At 41.8% G+C, this 19,975-nt stretch overlaps 2 protein-coding genes across 3 annotated transcripts in view; both read right to left on the reverse strand.

Moving 5' to 3' along the window:
* On the reverse strand, window positions 1–17,998 carry specc1l (sperm antigen with calponin homology and coiled-coil domains 1 like). The gene is made up of 16 exons (XM_022757588.1): window positions 17,919–17,998; window positions 11,439–11,601; window positions 11,182–11,320; window positions 9,466–11,099; window positions 8,858–9,065; window positions 8,208–8,281; window positions 7,518–7,693; window positions 7,047–7,210; window positions 6,473–6,591; window positions 5,492–5,582; window positions 4,807–4,896; window positions 4,557–4,716; window positions 3,893–3,995; window positions 1,225–1,341; window positions 1,078–1,137; window positions 1–90 (listed from the first exon to the last, which is right to left on the reverse strand). The coding sequence occupies exons 2-16, from the start codon at window positions 11,562–11,564 to the stop codon at window positions 1–3; spliced, it is 3,351 nt and encodes a 1,116-aa protein (XP_022613309.1). The 5' UTR covers window positions 11,565–11,601; window positions 17,919–17,998.
* Window positions 17,999–18,573: 575 nt separating this feature from the next.
* Window positions 18,574–19,975, reverse strand: part of LOC111226561 (breakpoint cluster region protein-like) — a 32,384-nt gene continuing 30,982 nt past the window's right edge. For both annotated transcript variants that reach the window (XM_022751772.1, XM_022751781.1), the window contains one exon: window positions 18,574–19,968. In XM_022751772.1, the coding sequence (XP_022607493.1) occupies window positions 19,879–19,968 (90 nt within the window). In that variant the 3' untranslated portion in view covers window positions 18,574–19,878. The remainder of the gene's footprint in view (window positions 19,969–19,975) is intronic.

The raw sequence follows: 19,975 nt of genomic DNA on the forward strand, positions 1-19,975 counted from the left end.
TCAGGTCTCAAAGTACTTGTAGATGGCTGTGACGTACGTCATGACACTCTGCCAGTCCGGCCTCTCTGTGTGCACCATCTCATTTATGTCCTGGAACAGAGACAGGGACAGTTCAGGAAGAGAAACAAACTGCTAAACGAAACAATATCATTTTAGCATTTGTTTTACATTAAAACATCATTTGCAATTCATTTGATGAGTGTATGTGGAACCATCTACATCAGGGCTTTCAAAACTTTTGAGGTGAGGTGAACGGGGAAACCTTAAGTGAACTCACTCTATTAACCAATACTGTGTGGCAGGCCACCTAAAGTATATTTTGAGAGACAAGTCATGGGCCGACATGCCTGATCTACATGATAAACACACAAGTTGTGGCTAAAAGCTCCAAAAGAAATCTAGTAAGTGAACCTTGAGTGAAGAATTTGACTTCCAGGGTCAATAAAGAACCTTCAGAATCAGAAAAACCTTCCTGTCCAATACAAGGCAGTGGAAATATGTCTTAAACAAGGCTCACACATAAAATGAAAACATACACCAGACATGATAACAATGGAGGCTATCCTGTATAATGTTTATGTATTCAACCTCTCGATACTTATTTCCCCTTAAAGGAGTAGATCAACATTTGGTAAATACACTTGTTCACTGTCTTTCTGAGAAGAAAATTAGTAGATTTAGATCACTCAGCTACAGCAGGCAGCAGTTAGCTTAGCTTAGCATAAGGACAGGAAACAGGGGAGCTAGGTGGCCTCTGTCCAAAGTGAACCAAAGCAACATACCGGGAAAAGTAACACTCAGTAATTAACATTTTATTTTATTTATTTTATCAGTCAGGAGAACCTATCAGTAAACACTGGAAAAAATAACTCTACAATCAATAAGAAAACACATGGGACAAACGTGAGTCAGTGTCACATTGTCTTAAATGTTTATGTGTCACATAATGTCCAAATTAGGGCAAACACAGGGCATTTCAAATCTGCATCTTTCTTTAACACTAGGAGCTTAGTTAATACATGATTTTGTTTTTATGCTCATTTATATTAATCAAAATAATGATGATATGAAACTTACCAAAGTGCATTTGATGCCCACACTCTCTGCGGCCTGGAAAGCTAACGTAAAATTTCTCCTCTGAGGAAAATAAGAGAGTCACACAATGAAGTTTACTGACAAACAGTAAGGATAAAAGTTTGTGGTTTTCCTCTGATTTCCACTTGCCTTCTCTTGGCTGGTGAGCTCCTGGTAGGGGATGTGTGCAGGCAGGTAGGTGTGGAGCACGGCGCAGAAGGCCAGGCCATCGTTCCAGCTGCTGCTGAAGTTTGTGATGTCAATGTTCTGAAAAACACAACGTCGATCCAGTTTCACTTTGATTTAATCTGACAGAACATTTACAATCTGGGACAAAAATCAATAAAAAATCAGTTTCTGGTCCTTATCTGATCACAGAGGGAACAACATTTTGACACAGGTCATGAATGTCACTACTAGCCACTGTGCATCACAGGCTTTCAACATCACCTCCAACAATATTACGGTCACAATAAATTCAGTTGTCATGGAACTATTTAAAATGATTTAACAGCGGTATCAACATTCACCTGGCCTTTAAAATCAAAGATTTACAGCCACTGCAAACAACCAGAGGTTATATGTCACTAGATGTTCACGTCTCCTCAGTGTCACAACTATAATCTAGATCACACCCAATGATTCAGAGAAGACCTTGTGTTTTTCTCAGGCAGGTAACTCACAGGATGTGTTAAATGTACCACACTTCCTGGAGAGGACCTTAGCTGCCACGGCAACCACATCCTACATCAGTTAAAAGGGGTAAACATCACACACGGCAAGTGACTCTTGACAAACTTGCTCATTGTCATATTAGTAATTTCTAGGTCAATACTTAGACGTTAATCGTCTCTGCACATGTTTAGACGGATGTTCTTCAATCTGAGTGAGACTGTCGCTGCAGTCGTCAAGTAAGACCTGCAGAAAGAGACGCTATGTATGTGTAACAACACCACCATCTCTTCACTAAACTGAAACAGAAAGCAGAAGACGAGGACAGAGACACACCTTGACTACAGAGAGTGAAATCCTTTTTCATGATTTTCATGAAATCAAACCGCATTTCTGAAACAACTTGTGCTTGTTTTTCTTTATTGATGAAGCATGTGATCCAGCTTTACTGTTTTTAATTTGAGTTTAGTGATGTCAGCCTCACTGTTAATGCAAGCTCAACATTTCCTACTGTTTCCACTTCAAATTAAAAGCATTCAACTGGCATCTAAACAAAAGACTACCATCTACAAAACAATTGTTTTGACAGTGGATCAGTTTTACATATTGCAGGGCAGTAACCAAAGAAGAAGGAGCAGCCAGTGAGCAGTTGGATGAAGAGCTGGAGACAACAGGCTGAAACACCTCCAGCTACTCAGCAAAGCTAACTCCTCTTTCTGTGGAAAACTATTTATTCCGTGTGTATTATAAAATCAGGTCACAGTTGCTCGTGACATGATGAAGAAAGGATGATTACTGACTGACATCTTTATTAACACAACATAAGTTTGTTTAGGCTGCACTGTAAACAAATACATCAGATGCTCTTCTGTTGTATTTCTGATCATTGAGAGTCAGCTGCTTCCACATTCCTGGAACTTCACTTGCTGTTACCGCCGGCAACCAGGGTTGTTGCCGCATCAACCAGGTCAGTAATCTTAGGGATTACTAACTAACTCAGAAAGCTGCTTCAGATTCAGTGCTTGCTCAAAATGAATATTTTCACTATTTAAAGTGAGTTTTACAATTCTATCATGAAACTAATAAACCAGTGGAACGGTGCTGTCTGTCTGTACCCACTGTTTTTCTAGCTCTGTAGACACTGTTTTCTTTAGTTATCTTTGCCTTCACAAAACATTGAGTCATCTTGTTGCTTTTGACTGGAACTGGCAATGAGCCACAAAATACACATTTGAATTTTCACATGAAGTAATGAATGACCTTTTCTTTATTTATCACAGCCTTCTACTGAAGTTACTGCCACCATCTTTAATTAGACTGAATCCCGTTTCAAGACCTTTCACTAACAACAAGACACAGGATCCTCCCATATCAACTCACCTAAGTCCAGACAGGGAACTCCTGAAGAACTCATGAAGATTAATATTTTGTCCTGATACACAGAACAAGAGGACATCATCTAGTCTAGTGCAACAAACCAAGTCATTATTATCATTAAGCTGTAACTTGAAAAAACAGGCTCAATAGGGTTCACACAAAGATAGAAAATAGTAGAAATATCTACCTATGAATTAAAACCACTGAATGTGAAATTACAGTCTGTGAAATGTTTAAAAAATGTGTTATTTTTAAAAAATGATTAAATGATGAAGGACTAAAATAACATTTACATTTTTTATATCAAAGTCTTCCAGGAAATTAAAACAATCCTTCATAATTGTCAAAATATGCAGGACCAAATAACTTCTAGATGTGAAAGAAGTTTATTAATACTACACAGAATCAAAATTTGGTTTCAAGAAACTGAAATTAAGTGGAGATACTAATTTTTGAAAATGAAAGATTCTATGTTTGGGTAAAAATGATTAATAATTTGATTACTGTAAAACATTCAGCAACAACTATTTTGCAAAAATTATGAAATTTAGGCCAAAATTCTAAAATTCATAACTAAAATAGTGTTTGGAGTAGAGATATAGGATGGAGGAAGGTCTACTGAATTTAATAGAAGTTTTTACATGAAATTTTCAGATAAAATCTATGACATGATCTGAGAAAATTTCTGGGTGAATTGACCTGGAATGACCCCATAGACAGATACAGTATGATTGGCGGTGTGCAAACCAGTGACAGGACGTTGACCTACCTGGTAACCCTCAGTCTTCTTCTGGCACCACTTCAGCAAAGCATTTCTCTTGGACCCTCCATATTCTCTGGCCAGTGCCGACAACGGGTCCTTCCTCTCCTCTCTAACAGAAGCACAGAAGAGACATGTAAGTGAACCCCATAGTTTTGAAAGATTTACCATGTTAATGAGGCACACTCAGTACATGGTAGGCATGTGTGCTTAGTGAGAGGGAAAGCTGACATCACTGAAGCTGTATGTTTCGTCAGCAGACCAATCAAAACTACAGTAAAATGTGCTGACGTCACACAAGCAAGTGACAGAAAATAATGGATAGAATCAGTTCTTCCTCTATTTGTCTTAAACATGTAGTAGTTCAATTTAAAATTGTACATCGTCTGCAATGAACTAAAGCAAGACTGTGCGAGATTAAAGAAGATCTTGACCCCACATGTGACCGATGTTGGCAAGAACCTCCCAGCCTGATACACATGTCTTGGAACTGTCCAAAATTGAGCAACTTTTGGGAATGTTGGGGGGATTATATGTATATATGTATATATATTCTTTTTTTCCAACACATTAATAAAAACACCTTTATCAAAAAAAGAAAAGAAAATGGAAACAGACACTGACTTTAAAATAGCACCACATACAGGTGAGGCAGCACTCTAAGAGGAAGTACCTTAGACGGCTGCGCGCTGTGGGGGTGATGGAGGCGGTGGGAGAGGAGGAGGACAGGGAGAGAGGAGAAGACGCTGCACTCATAGCCATCAGGGAGGATGAGGAGGCACCGTCTGGGGCCGACATGTCCCTCTTTATCTCCTCACTGCTCCTGCGGGACACTGCTCAGGACAGGGCAGATGATTATAGACTTATATGTTTAACTAAAAGGAGACTGAGTCATTGTTTATAACTTAATTCGCATCTCTTACCTGAGATTGCCTTGGTGGAGTCCATGTTGGAGACCCTCTGGAGGACAGACGGAGGTCGGCTAGCCGAGGTTCCCCTGAGAAGGTGCTCAGCTGTGGACACATCACAGTGTTTACATCACATACTGTTTCTATAAGGTCCTCCTCTGACATTAGATGTAACAGGGTCAGTGAAGAGCCACATTCCAGCCCCTCTGAGCTCAGGGAATACCAACACACGAGGCCGACTCACTCAGCAAGAAAACTATAAATCAGAGAAAAATAAACTGAACTTTGGAGTCTCCAGCCAAGTCTGCATGTTCACACGAAATACTTGAACTCATTACTGGTGGCATTTAACTGAGGGAAACTCTACAGTACATGGTGGCTCATTATTTCCCTCTTATCATCCACTCTACTGTTTTGATGAACTAAAAAAATCTGCGCAGAGTAAACCTGGTAACTCTCAACTCCAGGCCTCTGGGGAAACACTGTCCCTTTATTTCTCATGAGAGAGAGGAGAGTCCATCATTAATCATCATGATAGTTTACTGTGATAGAAGTGTAGCAGAGGAATCTGCCTTATCCTGAATGTTACAAATAATTAATAGTACAGTATTCTGCCCCTTTATAGAGAGCTACAGGTCTGAAAATAAAGCCTCATTATTATTTCAATATATGGAGAGTATTTAAATGACAGCCGCCTCACCTGGCATGGTGATGTCTGTGTAGCTGGGCCTCTTGTCACTCAGTGAGGAGAGCGGCTTAGGTGCTGACATAGACCCAGTGATCGAGTGTCTCTGAAAGAGCGATAAAAACAGTTTCCTGTTAAGTTCCATGAATAATATTGGTTAAGAGAAACACAATATAAAATGTTGTATATGCTGTTTTTTAATTTTTTTTTTTTTTTTTGAACAGATGACTTTGTAAGTCCAAATTTGGTGATTTTAAAGCATTAAATGTTCTTTATCAGTGAGAAAACCAAACATTATTATCTGAAGAGAACATGCCTGACTGAAAACTGACAGAAAATTAATCAGCAACTATTTTTACAACTCATGAATGATTTTACTTTTTTCTTCAAAGTGAAATGAGAAATTGCTTGTTCCAGTTTATCTAATGTGAGAATTTGATGCTTTTGTTTGTCATATGATAGTAAACTAAATATCTATGTGTTGTGGCCTGTTAATAAAACAAGGAATCTGGTACGTCCCCTGGGCCTGTGGGAAATTATAATGTGCATTTCCTACTCTGTTTTGACATTTTATAGATAAAACGACTTAAGGAGAAAGACATCCTCAGATTGACCAAATGCACAGCCTGTATCTTTCACAAACTCTTGTCTGTAAACAGAACAAAAAACACACACACTATTGGTCACTTTTACCCACTCTATTTCTGTACTAAATACATTAAAAATCATTTTGGTTCTCAGTCCAAAATGTTTTTCACAGTCACAGTAAACCTTGCATCTATTATTTTTATTTCTGTCTGTCTATTTTTGTCCTTTAAAATCATGTTGTTTGTTTGTTCTTGATGTTCTCATCATTTGTCTTCTGTTGTTTTAAATGCTGTGTAGAGAAGCCAAACACAACTTTCCACATTATGGACAATAAGGTTCAGAACTAACGAACCACTAAAACACAGGGAAAAGGAGCAACATATTCAGACCGAGCTTTCTCTCCTCTACCTGTATGGGTGAAACAGCAGCTGCAGGAGGCGTCTTCATGGGACTGGGACTGAGGGGGGTGCGCGGCAGCGGGGTAGCCGGGGCTGTTGGAGTCACAGAGGCACCATTGGAAGCTGGACCTAAGTTACCACGGAGAGGGGACAGTTAGTGACATGTGGCTCAGTTCAGACCTGCTCCACACAAGCAGCTACATAAACTCCTGATGTAATGAACTGCATCAGGAGCCTCGTCTGTAAAACATTTCTGTGAACAAATCCTGAGCTAAGAACCAAAGCTCAACTAGTTTGTAATTTCTAACTAAAATACTAAAGAATAAATACTAAAACACTAAAATGGAGATGAGCCTATGATTGTCATGTAGTTTTTCCACCCTCTGACACAGTAACACACTCCAGCCTTAAACCAAAGAGCATTAGGAGAAATGGATGGAAAAGGATTCACTCCATGTAAATGACTAGAAAACATTAGTGAGACTCAACGTGAGAAATCAGTCATCTGCAGGAGTACACAGATTTGTAACTGATAATAGAACAAATAGTGAGGAAGGCAGGATATCTTCAACATTGTGTGGTACCTTGTGAGGCACTGTCGAAGCTCTTGATGAGTGTCTTGACAGTGGGCGAGGGCTCTGAGGAGGTGGAGGAACGCCGGCTGAGACCCATCCCCTGTCTGAGAGCAGCCAGGTCTCTCTCCACTGCGTTCATGTAGTTATACACTCGGCCTCTCTCCTCCTCCTGCCTGGGAAACACACAGGATCCTACTCAGTATGTCGACACTATGGTTTGAAAATGGCCATTATTCAGGAACTTACATCATATTATAGGGACAAATATGCAATTATTTCAATAGCAATTAAAGATGTATCATTTATAGTTTGCTATTTTGGTCTATAATGGCAATTTTTATCCTGTGAGATTCAAAGATTAATGAGCATAAACCCCCTAATGACCATCCCGCTTCATAATCAAATAAGCAGTTACATCTCCCCTTGTTTTCTTTAGAAACATGAGACAGATGATGTCAGTGTGACCGCTGCGGCTCTTACTTGCGGCTCTTGACCTCATCCAGCTCTTTGCTCAGCTTCTCATTCTTCTCCTGCGCTTCCTGCAGCCGGCGCCGCAAGTCCCCGATCTCTTCCTGAGCTTCCGACTTGATGTCATTAGCAATGACAACAGCTGTCTGCAGATCAGCCTGGAACTGACGCCACTCCATTGACTCCTCCTGTAAACACACACACACACACACACACACACACGGGACAACATTGTTCAGGCTAAATGATACATTAGATCATTGAAGCAGTATTGATGGATCGTTTCGGTCACTCTGGGGCCTGAGACTGAGCTGACGGGAGCAGTGACAGAGAATTAAAACAGTTGTCGGATGTAAAACTGTAACAATGAGCTGAACGATGCTAAAAAGCTCTGTGGAGGGGAACTGCAAGTCTGGGTGATAATTCTCTGCGGGTCTCTGTAGCAGCTTTAACATTGCTTAGGATAAATGACATATCAGACCATTAAGATATAAACTGTGAATCCATTAGAGTCTTTGCAAATACTTCCTATTTTACCAGTGTCCAAATAAATGTATCATTTACTGAGAATGATTTTTGCTGCAGTTCACTTCAGTGTCTGTTTTTTTTTCTAGTGTACCAGAAGCAAACTAATTTTATGCAATAATATCTAACCCAAATCTTCCTCATTGAACAACGTGGCCCCCTGGTGCAACACCTTACCCTTAGTCTGCGATGAAGAATCTTAATCTCTCGCTCCATGTCGTGCTTCTGGTCCTGCAGCTTCTTCACAGAGTCTGAGATAGGAAGAAGATACATGTGGGTGGTGTTAATGCCACCTGGCCACAGAGAGCACTGACTCAACACTCAACACCACAGACGTCTGTGTAGAGGAAGTCTGGCGGACGTTTGATGGCAGGAGATTAAAGCTCTTGAGAAACAGACCACAAGATGTTATCACTCACACCACGTGTGAAAAGATGTTGAATTTCACACTAAAGGACCTCTTAATCAGTGGCTCTCAAACTTTTTCACATCAAGGACCCTAAACTGACTCAAATTAAACCACCTCAAATGAGATGTTTTATTACAGAAAGTGTTTGAAACCCATGACCAGAATAGCCAAACATTCTGTTATTCTGTTACTTATGGATGGAATTATAGTGAAAACAAATGATTCCCCTTTTTTCTGGGAACAGTCAGGAACCCCCTGAAGGACCCCTGGGGGTCCCCGAACCCCACTTTGAGAACAACTCCTCTAAATGATGCCTGTCCCTTGAGTAAATACGAGATGCATAAACCTCAAAACAAGTAGAGGTTTGGCCATTAGAACAAGTCTGCACTCAGGTTAGTTGCATTTCCAACCCACTTACTCTCGAGGTCTGTGATGATGAGGTTGTCGTGGAGTTTCAGAGCTCGGTGCTGCTCCACCTCATCCTCCAGCTCAAAGATGGTCTCCTTCATGTCGGCGATCTCCGTCTCCTTCTCCTGAAGCTCCACACGCTGCTTCTCCAGCATGCGCTCCTGCTCGGCCATCTGCTGCTGCACCTGCTCCTGGAAGTCTCTGTACTCCCTGTCCAGCTGCACACACAGGATGAAGAGCATCCTTCATTTAATTATTAACAAGCAGTGAGGTAATTAGCTGACTAATGTGCAACAAAGCTTCAGCAGTGTCACATTGTGATATAAAGAGATGTATTGTGTGCAGTGTGCGTCTTAATTATACGTCTGCCTAATTATCCTCTGTGTAGTGTTAAAACAAGGAATATGGATCACTCCGTGCTAAAGGTCGACTCTGAATAACCTGGCACTGATCCATTGATAATAAAAGAAACACTCATTTTTGTGACCCAAAAACTCTGCATCCTAAATTAAAATTCCATTTAGGTCAAACATCTATTTAGCATCTTTAACCTGCACACTATCTGTGCCTCTAATTTTACATCTCAACTTCTCCTTCAGGCCTCAAGTTTGAACTAACCTTAGTGAAAGTCTCCTGCATCCTGTTGAGTTCACTGTGAGCTTGTTCCACCTCCTCCTGCATCTTAGCAGCCTTGGCCTCAGCCTCCTCCTTCCCCAGCCGAACTCCTTCCAGCAGCTGGCAGATGTCATTTTTGTCCCCCGCCGTGTGAAGGGAGTACAGCTCGGCCACCCTCTGCCTCTCCTGGTCCAGCTGGGCTCTGCAGCGGCTCAGCTCCGCCTGGTCGCTGCTCACTGCCGCCTTGTACTCCTCGAGTGCGGCCGCCATGGCGGTCCGATCCTGTCTCTCCGATTCCATGATGCGCTCCATCTGGTGGTTCCTCTCCTTCAGCGCTCCGATCATCTCCTGGGCCTCGGCGTTGTCCTGTTCAGCCATCTTTAACGTGTTGGACAGGTGTTGCTGCACGCCCAGCAGCTGCTCTCTCTCGAAGCGGGCATTATCTGCCAGGTCTCCATAGCGCTGCTCCAGCTCCATGTAGCGGCCACTCTTGATATCTTCCTCCAGCACGTAAGATATATGATGCTCATCCAGAAGAGAGCGCAGGTACTCGATTTGGCGACCGTAGAGCTCCAGCTTGTCGCTTTGCTGGCACAAGGAGTCCATGAGGATCACCTTCTCCTCGCCGAGCCGCTCGTTCTCCCCGTTCAGCTCCTGGGTGATTTGCTGCAGGTCGGCCAGCTCCTGCAGAGTGGCCTGGAGCTCCTCAGCGGTGCTGTGCTGGTTCTCTTCCATCTGGTGGATGCGCTCCGTCAGACAGGCCACCGACACCTCACTGGCATTGCCGCTGCTGCCCCTCCGCGAGCGCTCTCTGCTGGGTGCGCACTCCGACTCAGATGATGAGGAGGCTCCAGAGGGGGCATCCAGGGCATCATCGCTGGAGGTGACGGCCTGGTAAACCTCGCTGGATTCACTGTCGAGGTTGTCCGCCGAGCCTCCATGTTGGTGTCCTGTGAGCAGATCCTCCAAAGAGCCCGGGGCAGAGCCTTCTACTGAGGAGGTCAGTGTGCCCGTGCCCCCACCATCGCTCTGCACACTGCCGGCTGCCAGGTGGTCTGGGCTCAGGGAGGCGTAGTTGAACAGCTTGTCAGAGCCGTCCAGCCTCTGCTCCAGAGAGAAGCCCAGTGCGTTCAGCCGGTCTTTCAGCATGCGGTTCTCACTCTTCAGCAGGTTGAGCTCCTCTCTGATGGCCTGGTTCTGCTCTTGTAAGAGAATCAGAGTGGACTCCACATCAGCGGCTGTGATGGCTGAAACCTGGGGCTTCTCTTCCTCCCCAGCTTCTTCCTCAGGCGGCACTTCTTTCCCTCCCAGACCAAGCTGGGCCCTCATGTCCCTTAGCTCACTGCGCAGGTGTAGGATCTCCACATCTTTGCTTTTAGCCAACCCCAACAAATCTTTTACTTTAGCCTCCAAAGCCACTTTATCACTGATCTGGCCGTCTGATTTGGACTTGCTCATACGGCCCTCAGACTCTGTGAGGATCTGGCTGCGAGAGCGCTTCCCTGAGGCCACATCCCCCGTTACAGTCCCTGATACCAACTGCTTCTTAGCAGCTGATGTCCTGGATGTCCGAAGACGGTCTCGTGATGAATTTGGCTCCCTTGAAGTCGAGGATGTCGTACGCTTGGACGAAGTACCTGGTAAGAGAGGAAAAGGTAACTGTTGTAAATCAATGACAAAATATGAAATTAATATATAGGAATTGAATTTCAGATATACCTGATGTTGTCTTTGGCTTGTTGTCGAGGTTGTTAGCACTAGTCCCAATGGAGGCGGTCCTCTTGGTCTTGGCGACAGCACTACTTGATGCAGGGTTCCCTCCGGCCATTGCTGCTAAAAGATCATCATTGCTTTTCACCTGAAAGCACAAACATTCAACACATTCACTTACAAACAAGAAAATATAGCAACTGCAAGCATGACAAAACAGCAGCATGTATCGGCTGCTGACTGGTCCATCATGTGACGAGTCTTACCTTCGAAAGAGGCGCCGTGGTGCCGGTCTTGGCTGCGGGCTTTCCGGTGCCAGCGCCGGCCGCGGCCTCAGCCTTCCCTCGATCTCCGCTCACCTTACTCACCGCTGGCCGCACCGACTTCTTCATACTGAGCTCTCTGACGCCGATGCATTTACAGCTCAATCTGTGCACAAAGGAGGGAGGAGAAAGGTAACGTATGTCAGCGTGCAGAGTGATAGCTCCAGTTTTCCATGGAAGAGGAATTCTTTCCACAGACGCTGCTCCCCGAACAGTAGAAAACACAGACCACACTGAATAACTGAGCACTTCTAGAAAAACCTCCGTCTGTCTCTGTGATCTCAAATTTACTCCAGATAGTTGGTCTCTGGACAGTAGTGGATAATTCTGGTTTGCTCCTGATCTCCAGTATGATTTATTTATGTGGATTTTGTAGTTTAAACTGTTGTTTATTCATATTACAACATGATACTTTGACACTTGTCTGATACTAGCAATTTAAATCATTTTGTCTGCACTGATGTTACATTTGGTAGCTGTTAAGGCAGCGGCAGGACCACCCCAGATACAGGAATGTAAGATAAACAGTGAACTAGAGGCTTAAACAAGCCTCCACTAGATGGCTCTCATGTGTTTGTGATAGTCCTCACAGCTCTGGAGCCACAATAATGATGACACTGATAAAGACTTCAGTTTAATCTATGTGGGTGGCTGCTGCAATCTGTATATATTTATTTGTGGAAGGAATGCGGTCTGACAGTTTGCACCTCAGCACAGACACAGATGGGCAACAAAGGGTTTTGTTTTTCTAGGATTGTGCAGGATGAACAGCAGAGCCAAAAAAGGAAAAGTAGATTCCTTCACAGATCAAAGGGAGAGCTCAAACCATCATATTTTGCGAGGCAAAAATCTGAGTCCGTTAGTCTGTTACCAGCCAACCGCTCTGATGCACTGCATTTCATCCTGCACTGCCAAGGAATCATTTAATGCCATGTTTGTTCAAGATGTATTAATACTACTTCACAATCAGTTACTGTTTAAATAACCTGAAATGATTCCTAATAACAATTTAATGAGGGCAGATTCTTGATTTCATCGGCGGGATATGATTCAAAGTGTTTACTGAATTAGTGACACATGATACAAAAATATGCTACAACTACGTTGGCGTTATCCGTGGCAATTATGCCAATAAACCATGTTCATTTGGCAGCGAACAAGGTGTTGAAACTGGCTGTAACCAAATGACAAAACCTTGTATAAAACACAGGAGGCATTATTCAGTATTGTTCAGGTCTCAACACATGACTTGATGCCACGATAGCAAGAAAAGTGATTTGGGACACAGCTGGAGACAAAGAGTAAGTACTTTAGCATAGACTTGGATGTCTTGGAGTCCTCCTAAGAGGAAAATGTGAGCTGAAGTGATTTATTAAACACAGGAAACTCAGCTACAATCTGTCTCTGAGTCTGTGCTCTGTTGTTTTCCTGAGCAGAAGTTTGTTGTTTGGAAATGAGAAATAAATATAATCAGATATCAGCAGTAAATCAGACGTTAAATAGAGCACTGTGAGAAGCTGAAAGATCTTCGATAGATAAATAAATACACACAAAATGAATCAACAATTAAAATCTGATATAGCCAGAGCCTGGGGTGTGGGGGTGTGTGTGTGTATATGTGTATGTGTGTGTGTGTGTGTGTGTGTGTGTGTGTGTGTGTGTGTGTGTGGTGTGTGGGGGGGGGGGGGGTCTGCACACAATAGTGAACATCTGAGTCACATACTTTCTCTCTGCGGATACGTCCAGAGAATCCAAAATAACCTGCTGCTAAACCACAACTGCTCTTCATTAAAAAACAAATACTTTACTGATTTCAGCTGTGTTTCCTCGGCACAGGTGTTACTTTAAATCTGTCATCCTGCACCAAATCCTCTCCTTCCAGCGCACAAGACTCCTCACAGTGATTCATTTTTCTCTGTCAAGACTACATTTATTTGGCTTGTTATTTCTGTCAGGTTAACCTTTGCCTCCACTGACGTAGATGCTAGGAGTTTAGCTACGCCTATTTCATATAACCAAACCACAAAAAACACACACAGCTCTAACCTTTAGGAAGAGTTATGAAGAGTCTGATTACACTTACAGATAGAAATGTGGGGTGTACAGATAAAAATGTGCCCACCCCCCCCCCCCAAAAAAAAAAAAAAAAAAACAAACTTGCGGGTCTTGAAGGACTTACAAAAACTTTTTTTTTTTTTTTCTTTTTAACTACAACATACACATCACATACCATCATAGACCATAGACTATGGTCTGCACACAAACAAAAGAAACAATCCTCCTGCCTCATATGGAGGAAATGGCAAATAATGTGTCTCAGCTGTTTAGACTGTGCAGCTCTGAGGCTCCTGTGGTGCAGAGGTATATTATATTTACTGAAACAGACCTGTGCTGCAGGACAAACTCCATGTTCTCATAATACTCAGAAGTATACTGTATTTGTGCATCTTTTCTCCATAAGTGTGCTTTGATAGTTGAAGGTTTTATCGATATATTGTGAGAACTTGTGGGAAATCAAACTGTCGGGTTCCTCTCTATAATATTGTAAGGTCTTGACTTTATCCTGTAAAATGCCTTGAGATTATGTATGTTGTAATCTGGCGCTACACAAATAAAATGAAATTGCCATGAATAGATTACTTTATATATGCATCTTCATCCCAACTGGCCTAACCTCATTTGGAGTCATGGCCATGCGTTTTCATATGTCTGTTCAGTTATCACTACATCTTGGCCGGACCAAGACATTACATGTTGACAGGTTGTCTTAGGTTGTTTATGCACTGAAGATTTAAATAACTGTCTGGAAAACTTCTGTTGTGTTTCAGTCTGCCATGTCAGCACAAACTGAAGCTGAAACCAAGCTGAAGTCAATAAATCAATTAGTTGACAGTCAGTGAGTTAATCATCAACTAGTTTGATAATAATTAATTATTTACTTGAGTCATTCTTTCTGAGTAAATGTTGCCCACGTTGAGCTTCTCAATCATGAGGATTTGCTGTTTTCTTTCTGTCCTATGTGACATTAATGGAATATCTTTAGGTTTGGTGGCATCGGCTTTGGCTTTGGGAAATTATGATGAGCATTTTCTACTATTTTCTGATAGTTAGCAGAATAATTACTAATGACAATCTCTTGTATATTGTTCTAGAAATGAAATATTACATTAATGCTTTAATGGGCGTCTTCTTAATACCCCATGCTTTTGATTTCATGGTTTCAAATGTAACTCATCAGGACTCATCTCTATCTCATCTGTCTTTACACAACTAACTATGTGCTGCTTGTTTGTATTTCTATCTCAATATGCATCCGTTTATCCATAACACATATGTGTTTCAACTGTTCAGGGCGTTTTCCCTCAGTACTGACATGTGCTCTCAACAACTAGCCAGTTTTCTGAATAGCTGAACGTGTGTCAAAGCAGATGTCTGACACAGAGAGTTGCTAGCTAGAGCGCAACCCTTTTCACTGGATCTGAATAAACATGGGAGCGCAGGCTGGGGACCAGCAGAGCAGCTAAATGGGGCAGAGTCAGCTGCCTTTTCTTTCACTCTCCCACTCTGCAGAACAGCATGTGCTTCACCATGAAGGTCTACACGACCTACGACAAAAAGCTTTGTGTGTGGACGATTTTAGAGCCCCTTAATCTATACACACTGGCCTATCACTCTCAGTTGGTTCAGTTTGAAAAATGTCATCTAAACGACACGTTCCTCTTACAGCACTGTAGTTTACCCCGACATCTGTGATGAATCACACTGCATCAAAATGAGCTGTTTGTGTGATACAGAAAAACTTTCCCGGTGACTCCATGTCACTGGGCTGACTGTTCATGACATCTATAAATATAGCCAAAATCCTTGATAAACAGCATAGGGATGGAACGGCCATAGTCCATCAGGTTTGTCTGACAGTGGCAGACATTTTCTTACATATTAGCCAAGGTGATTCGTTGCCAACTGCATAAATCTGCTAAGGAGGAACGATGATTGTTGAACTTCATATTCAGAATTTACAACATAACTGACTGCAAGGATACAATTATTTAAAATGAAGTCATTTTGCGCAAGTCCATCACCTACCTATCAGTAAAACGATGCAATGATGTGCAAAATATGACAACATCAACTGTAACGTCAACTTAGAAGTAAAATCATTCTGTGCTGCAGAATATTTGCCCCTCTACACCAGGCTTGAAGCCAATAACACTTGTCCTGATTCAAATTAAATGGAGCTACAGTATTTGATTTCAGTGTTAATGAATGCAATGGATCTGATCCAAGGCTGACCAAGGGAACAAGTGTGTGTAGTGTTCCTTTAGAGACAGCTGAACAAAAGCATGCCACCGAGACAGAGGACGAAGAAGAAACAGTCTGGGAAGAGAAGGAGGTGGGGGTGGTAGTGGTCTAGTAACTCATAAATACCCCTTCCCTGCTCTCCTTCCTTATTCATGCTTTAACTGTGGGGAGGCACTTCCTTGCCATAACATCAGCTTCCTGTGGTGGCGTCTCCAGTAAAGAAAAAAAAGTAAACCCTACAAGGGTGACTGTGTGTACAAGGACAAGCAGGCACCAGTCTGCCTGAGACAGAGCAGACACTGTCAAGCTTTGTAATTCATTTGCCAAAATATGCCTCAGTATTAATACACAAGCCTGGAACACAATTAATCAATACATTTCTAATGATGGAGCCTTCACTTAAATGACAATCACCAATTTCAGGATTTCCATGCAACTACAATAACAATAATAACCTCTTTACCACATTTGACATCAAGCCGGTATTGTAGAGCAAGCCCATCCACAGCATTAATATTTGTACAAGTAAAGACTGTGACCTATGGTGTGACTGTGAGGTATCATTCACATTCCTCTTCATCACCAAACTGTGTGGAAAACCTGTCATGGAAATGCATTTCTGTTTTTCCCCTTGTTCAATGTCACCTGGGGGCAAAGTTTCCAAGACTGACGAGTTTTCCCCAAAATATTTTTCTAAAAGCAAAGCAAAGATCAGGCACGGCCAAGTAGGAGGATCTCATAAGTCACATCTCCTGGACGTTGATTTAAAGAGTGGGCTGTGAAATATTGCTCTTTCCAAGTTATTCCAGGAAAGCTGGGGAACATCTGTGGTCACCTCTGGTTAAAAATGATATTAAATGAGCTCAGTATAAAAGAGAGGAAGAATTATTTAGACGCACACAGAGATGGGATCGCTGCAGTAGTACACCGATTGCGCCAAATAAAAAAAGACTGACAGGCTGCACCATCAGTTCACTGTTGACTCTTCTCAGGGGAATGGCAAATTTACATTGTTCTTGGCTACACCTACATTAGCAGTACCACGGCTAACGTTAGCCATGACAGTGTGTAAATCAGTTACACAAGTACACACTTTATCAACCAAACCTTTCAGGTAAAGACAACAACCCCACTCTACGGAGTAAGCAGCTGTCGGTACTATCATGTTAGAGGACAAATGGCAACTTTAAACCAAGGAGATAACCCAGCTAGCTAGTTAGCATTAAGGTCAGGCACGCAGGGAATTCCAGTAATTTAACTTCCTGTTTGGACAAACGCTTTCAAAACAAAAGCACTAAGCTAGACACGTAAGCACAATCATTCATTAACTTTTACTGAAACTACAATCGTTCATTAAAAACTTAGATAACCTGAAAGAATTTGCAACTAGAGTCTAATATGAGCACAGCAGATCAGATACAAACCATAAAATAAGTTTTTTCAACTGCAGATATTTAAAGCCAGGTGGTAAAGATATTCTCAGCTTCACATGCCTATACAGCCAAATTCAATGAAGACCAACCGAATTTATTTCCATATGCTTATACTCTTCCTAAAATGTGCAGAGTACAAGCCAGACTAAAGGTACGCCTACATGTACTACAAATTAGCGTTAAAACTATAGCCGAGAATAACGAGATTTTAAGCGACATATTTACAGTCGACAAAAGCATTGTCTCACTTCAAATTGCCTTCACAGAGGAAAACGACATCAGTTCAGTCACAACTGTGGCAATGATATGATGTTACATTAAAACACATCACATGCTGAAGGACACTGGTGCTAGATGTCAACACATCGTAGAGACTTATTTTGAAATAATTCACAGTACAGGTCCAAGTGACTTTTACCAGCTTGACAGCTGAACTACAATCTGGTTTGAGGGTTAAAACAACAAATTATCATGTTATTTAAAATAAACTAAACCAACATGTCGAGTCTGTGCAGTTAACGTAACTTTAGCGTAGGTTTGTGTGTTTCTTTTCGGTCAGTTAATTTAGCTCAGCTGTCAGTGGGCAACACCAAAGCTTAAGGTGGCTAATGCTACCGTTAGGCTAACAATGTTAGCATAGCCGGCAAAGAGACAGCGCTCTGCCAGTAAGATGATAAAATATTCATACCTGAGGTTCTGCTAATGTTTCATTTTAGAGACAGTAATAAAAGTCCAATGAAAGTCCATTTGCGGTCGCTAACAATTCGCTAATCCCACAAATTTGAGACGCCAGCGGGCAGCATCGGTTTCGGATGTCAGCTCCTTTCTGTTGGCAGCAGCCGGATGATCCTCTCCCCCTCCTCTGGTTGCATCACCTCAGCATCATCCTCCGTGAAGAGGGACAGTTTACTGCCTCCAGGATGTTTAAATATCCACTGCTTCATTTACTGTTGTCTCTAAATGACTCCTGGAGCTGGACCAGAAGGCTGGTCACACACCTTAAATCACAGAGGAGGAAATGGGCAAGTATTATCCAAGTCACTGGGTAATCAGTAGTATGTGTGGATTAGTGCTTGTCCTCTTGTTGGTTTACATAAATCTCTCACCTTATTTATGATGTATCTCACATCTTAATTATCATCAGATTATTAAATTATGTGGACATATGACTATGTCAGGAGAAAACAGCATAATAGTAATTAGTACACTGGATTTATAAAGAGGACCGAAACAACGCTGAGCCTGGTGAGACAAATTAAAATGAACTGATGAAATCTTTAAATCTGAATTTTTATTTAATACTGAGGAAGGACACAATGCAAAAATAATGTTATCAAGTTTTTATTTACATAAATCATACATACATGACACACTGGTCATTGCTCATCCTATGAATCACTAAGACTTATTGCTTATTTTACATGAATCACAAGCACTGAAGGTTATAGTTTGTGCTATCAGGTGTATACTTGTGGTGATCTGGAAAAAAATGTTATGCAATCAAACAGTATATTTTCACAGAGGTTTGAAAGTAATACTAGGTATGTGGATAATAAACCTGTTAATAACTCAGAAGATTTGGATATGAGTGAATCACTGTGCTTCAAGGGTCCTAGTAGGGAACATTTGATATTTCAGATAATTTCCAGGTGCTATCCTCTCTACAGCAGTGTGGTTTTCTCCTATAAAGGTAGAAGATTACATAGAAGGAATGCAGAAAGCAACACATATACATTAACTCCAGCTGAAGACATCAAACTAGACAGAGTCTAAAAAACAATGTGGCCATAAAACATAAGAAATCCAGACAAAACACAGCTACAAAATTAAAATTAGACACAGCACAGTATACATTCCATGGGTGGAAGCTTTAAGCCTCGCCTTTTCCTGGAATGATTTGCCTTTCACCTCTCGGTACCACCTCCAAAGAAGCACCCATATCTACATGAAAACTAGCTCGGACACCACCAGAAGAACCTGCAAACTGAATAAGGACACTATACAAATCATATAGCACAGAAAGAAACACTTCAAACGGTTAGGTCAACATGCCTGCATGTTGTTGTGTGATAACTACAGTTTTCAGTCTCATACTATTAAATTCTGTACAAAATTAAGAGAGTGTAAACATCAGGGTAACTGAAATGTCCTATTGGTCATCAGCAGGGAAACATTGGCACAGGTGAGCTTTCATCCAAGTCAAACACTTCTGGGAAATAAACATGAAACATATATGTGCATTCATCCAACCATTCATCCATCAGACATCCACAGACAAAAATCCCCCTCTGTGAATATGGAGCTAATGTGCACAGTGGCAGGACGGGGGCGGGGGGGAAATATTAAAGTACAGCATGAATGCTTCTTGAATTTTAAATTAAATTAAAAAAAAAAAGTGATATATATTTTTTACTGACACAGCAGGTAAGCTTGTAAGTAAACATACACATTGTATCTCAAACAGAATTGGCTTTTGTTATGGAGGCTGTTTCCAGTTTACAATGTGTTGATGGTTCCCCCTGGTGGATAAATCAAGCGTCTTCTCAGTGAGGCAGCCGGACACGACTGCTCCACAGCGTCCACCTCAATAAGCAGCTGGCATTTTCCCTCTGAACACGACATTTATGGACAAGCGCGTGATATTCCTGTTATACTTCAGTAGAGAAGAGAAGGCTTTGACGTTTGCTGTCAGGTGTTGGGATGCTCTCCAGCTGAAGGAAGTAGAGAAGGACTTGAACCTATGGA

Source organism: Seriola dumerili, unplaced genomic scaffold, assembly GCF_002260705.1.
Source record: "Seriola dumerili isolate Sdu_G_001 unplaced genomic scaffold, Sdu_1.0 BDQW01000017.1, whole genome shotgun sequence".
Classification (NCBI taxonomy): domain Eukaryota; kingdom Metazoa; phylum Chordata; class Actinopteri; order Carangiformes; family Carangidae; genus Seriola; species Seriola dumerili.

What these genes read in the sequence shown, in the direction of transcription:
- specc1l (XM_022757588.1), bottom strand. Translation starts at nt 11,564, where the DNA reads ATGAAGAAGTCGGTGCGGCCAGCGGTGAGTAAGGTGAGCGGAGATCGA. An exon ending in CACAGACATCACCATGCCAG is followed by an intron (nt 4,897 to 5,491) that starts GTGAGGCGGCTG and finishes ATGTGTCCACAG; the next exon opens with CTGAGCACCTTCTCAGGGGA. An exon ending in CTCCACCAAGGCAATCTCAG is followed by an intron (nt 4,717 to 4,806) that starts GTAAGAGATGCG and finishes TGTCCTGAGCAG; the next exon opens with TGTCCCGCAGGAGCAGTGAG.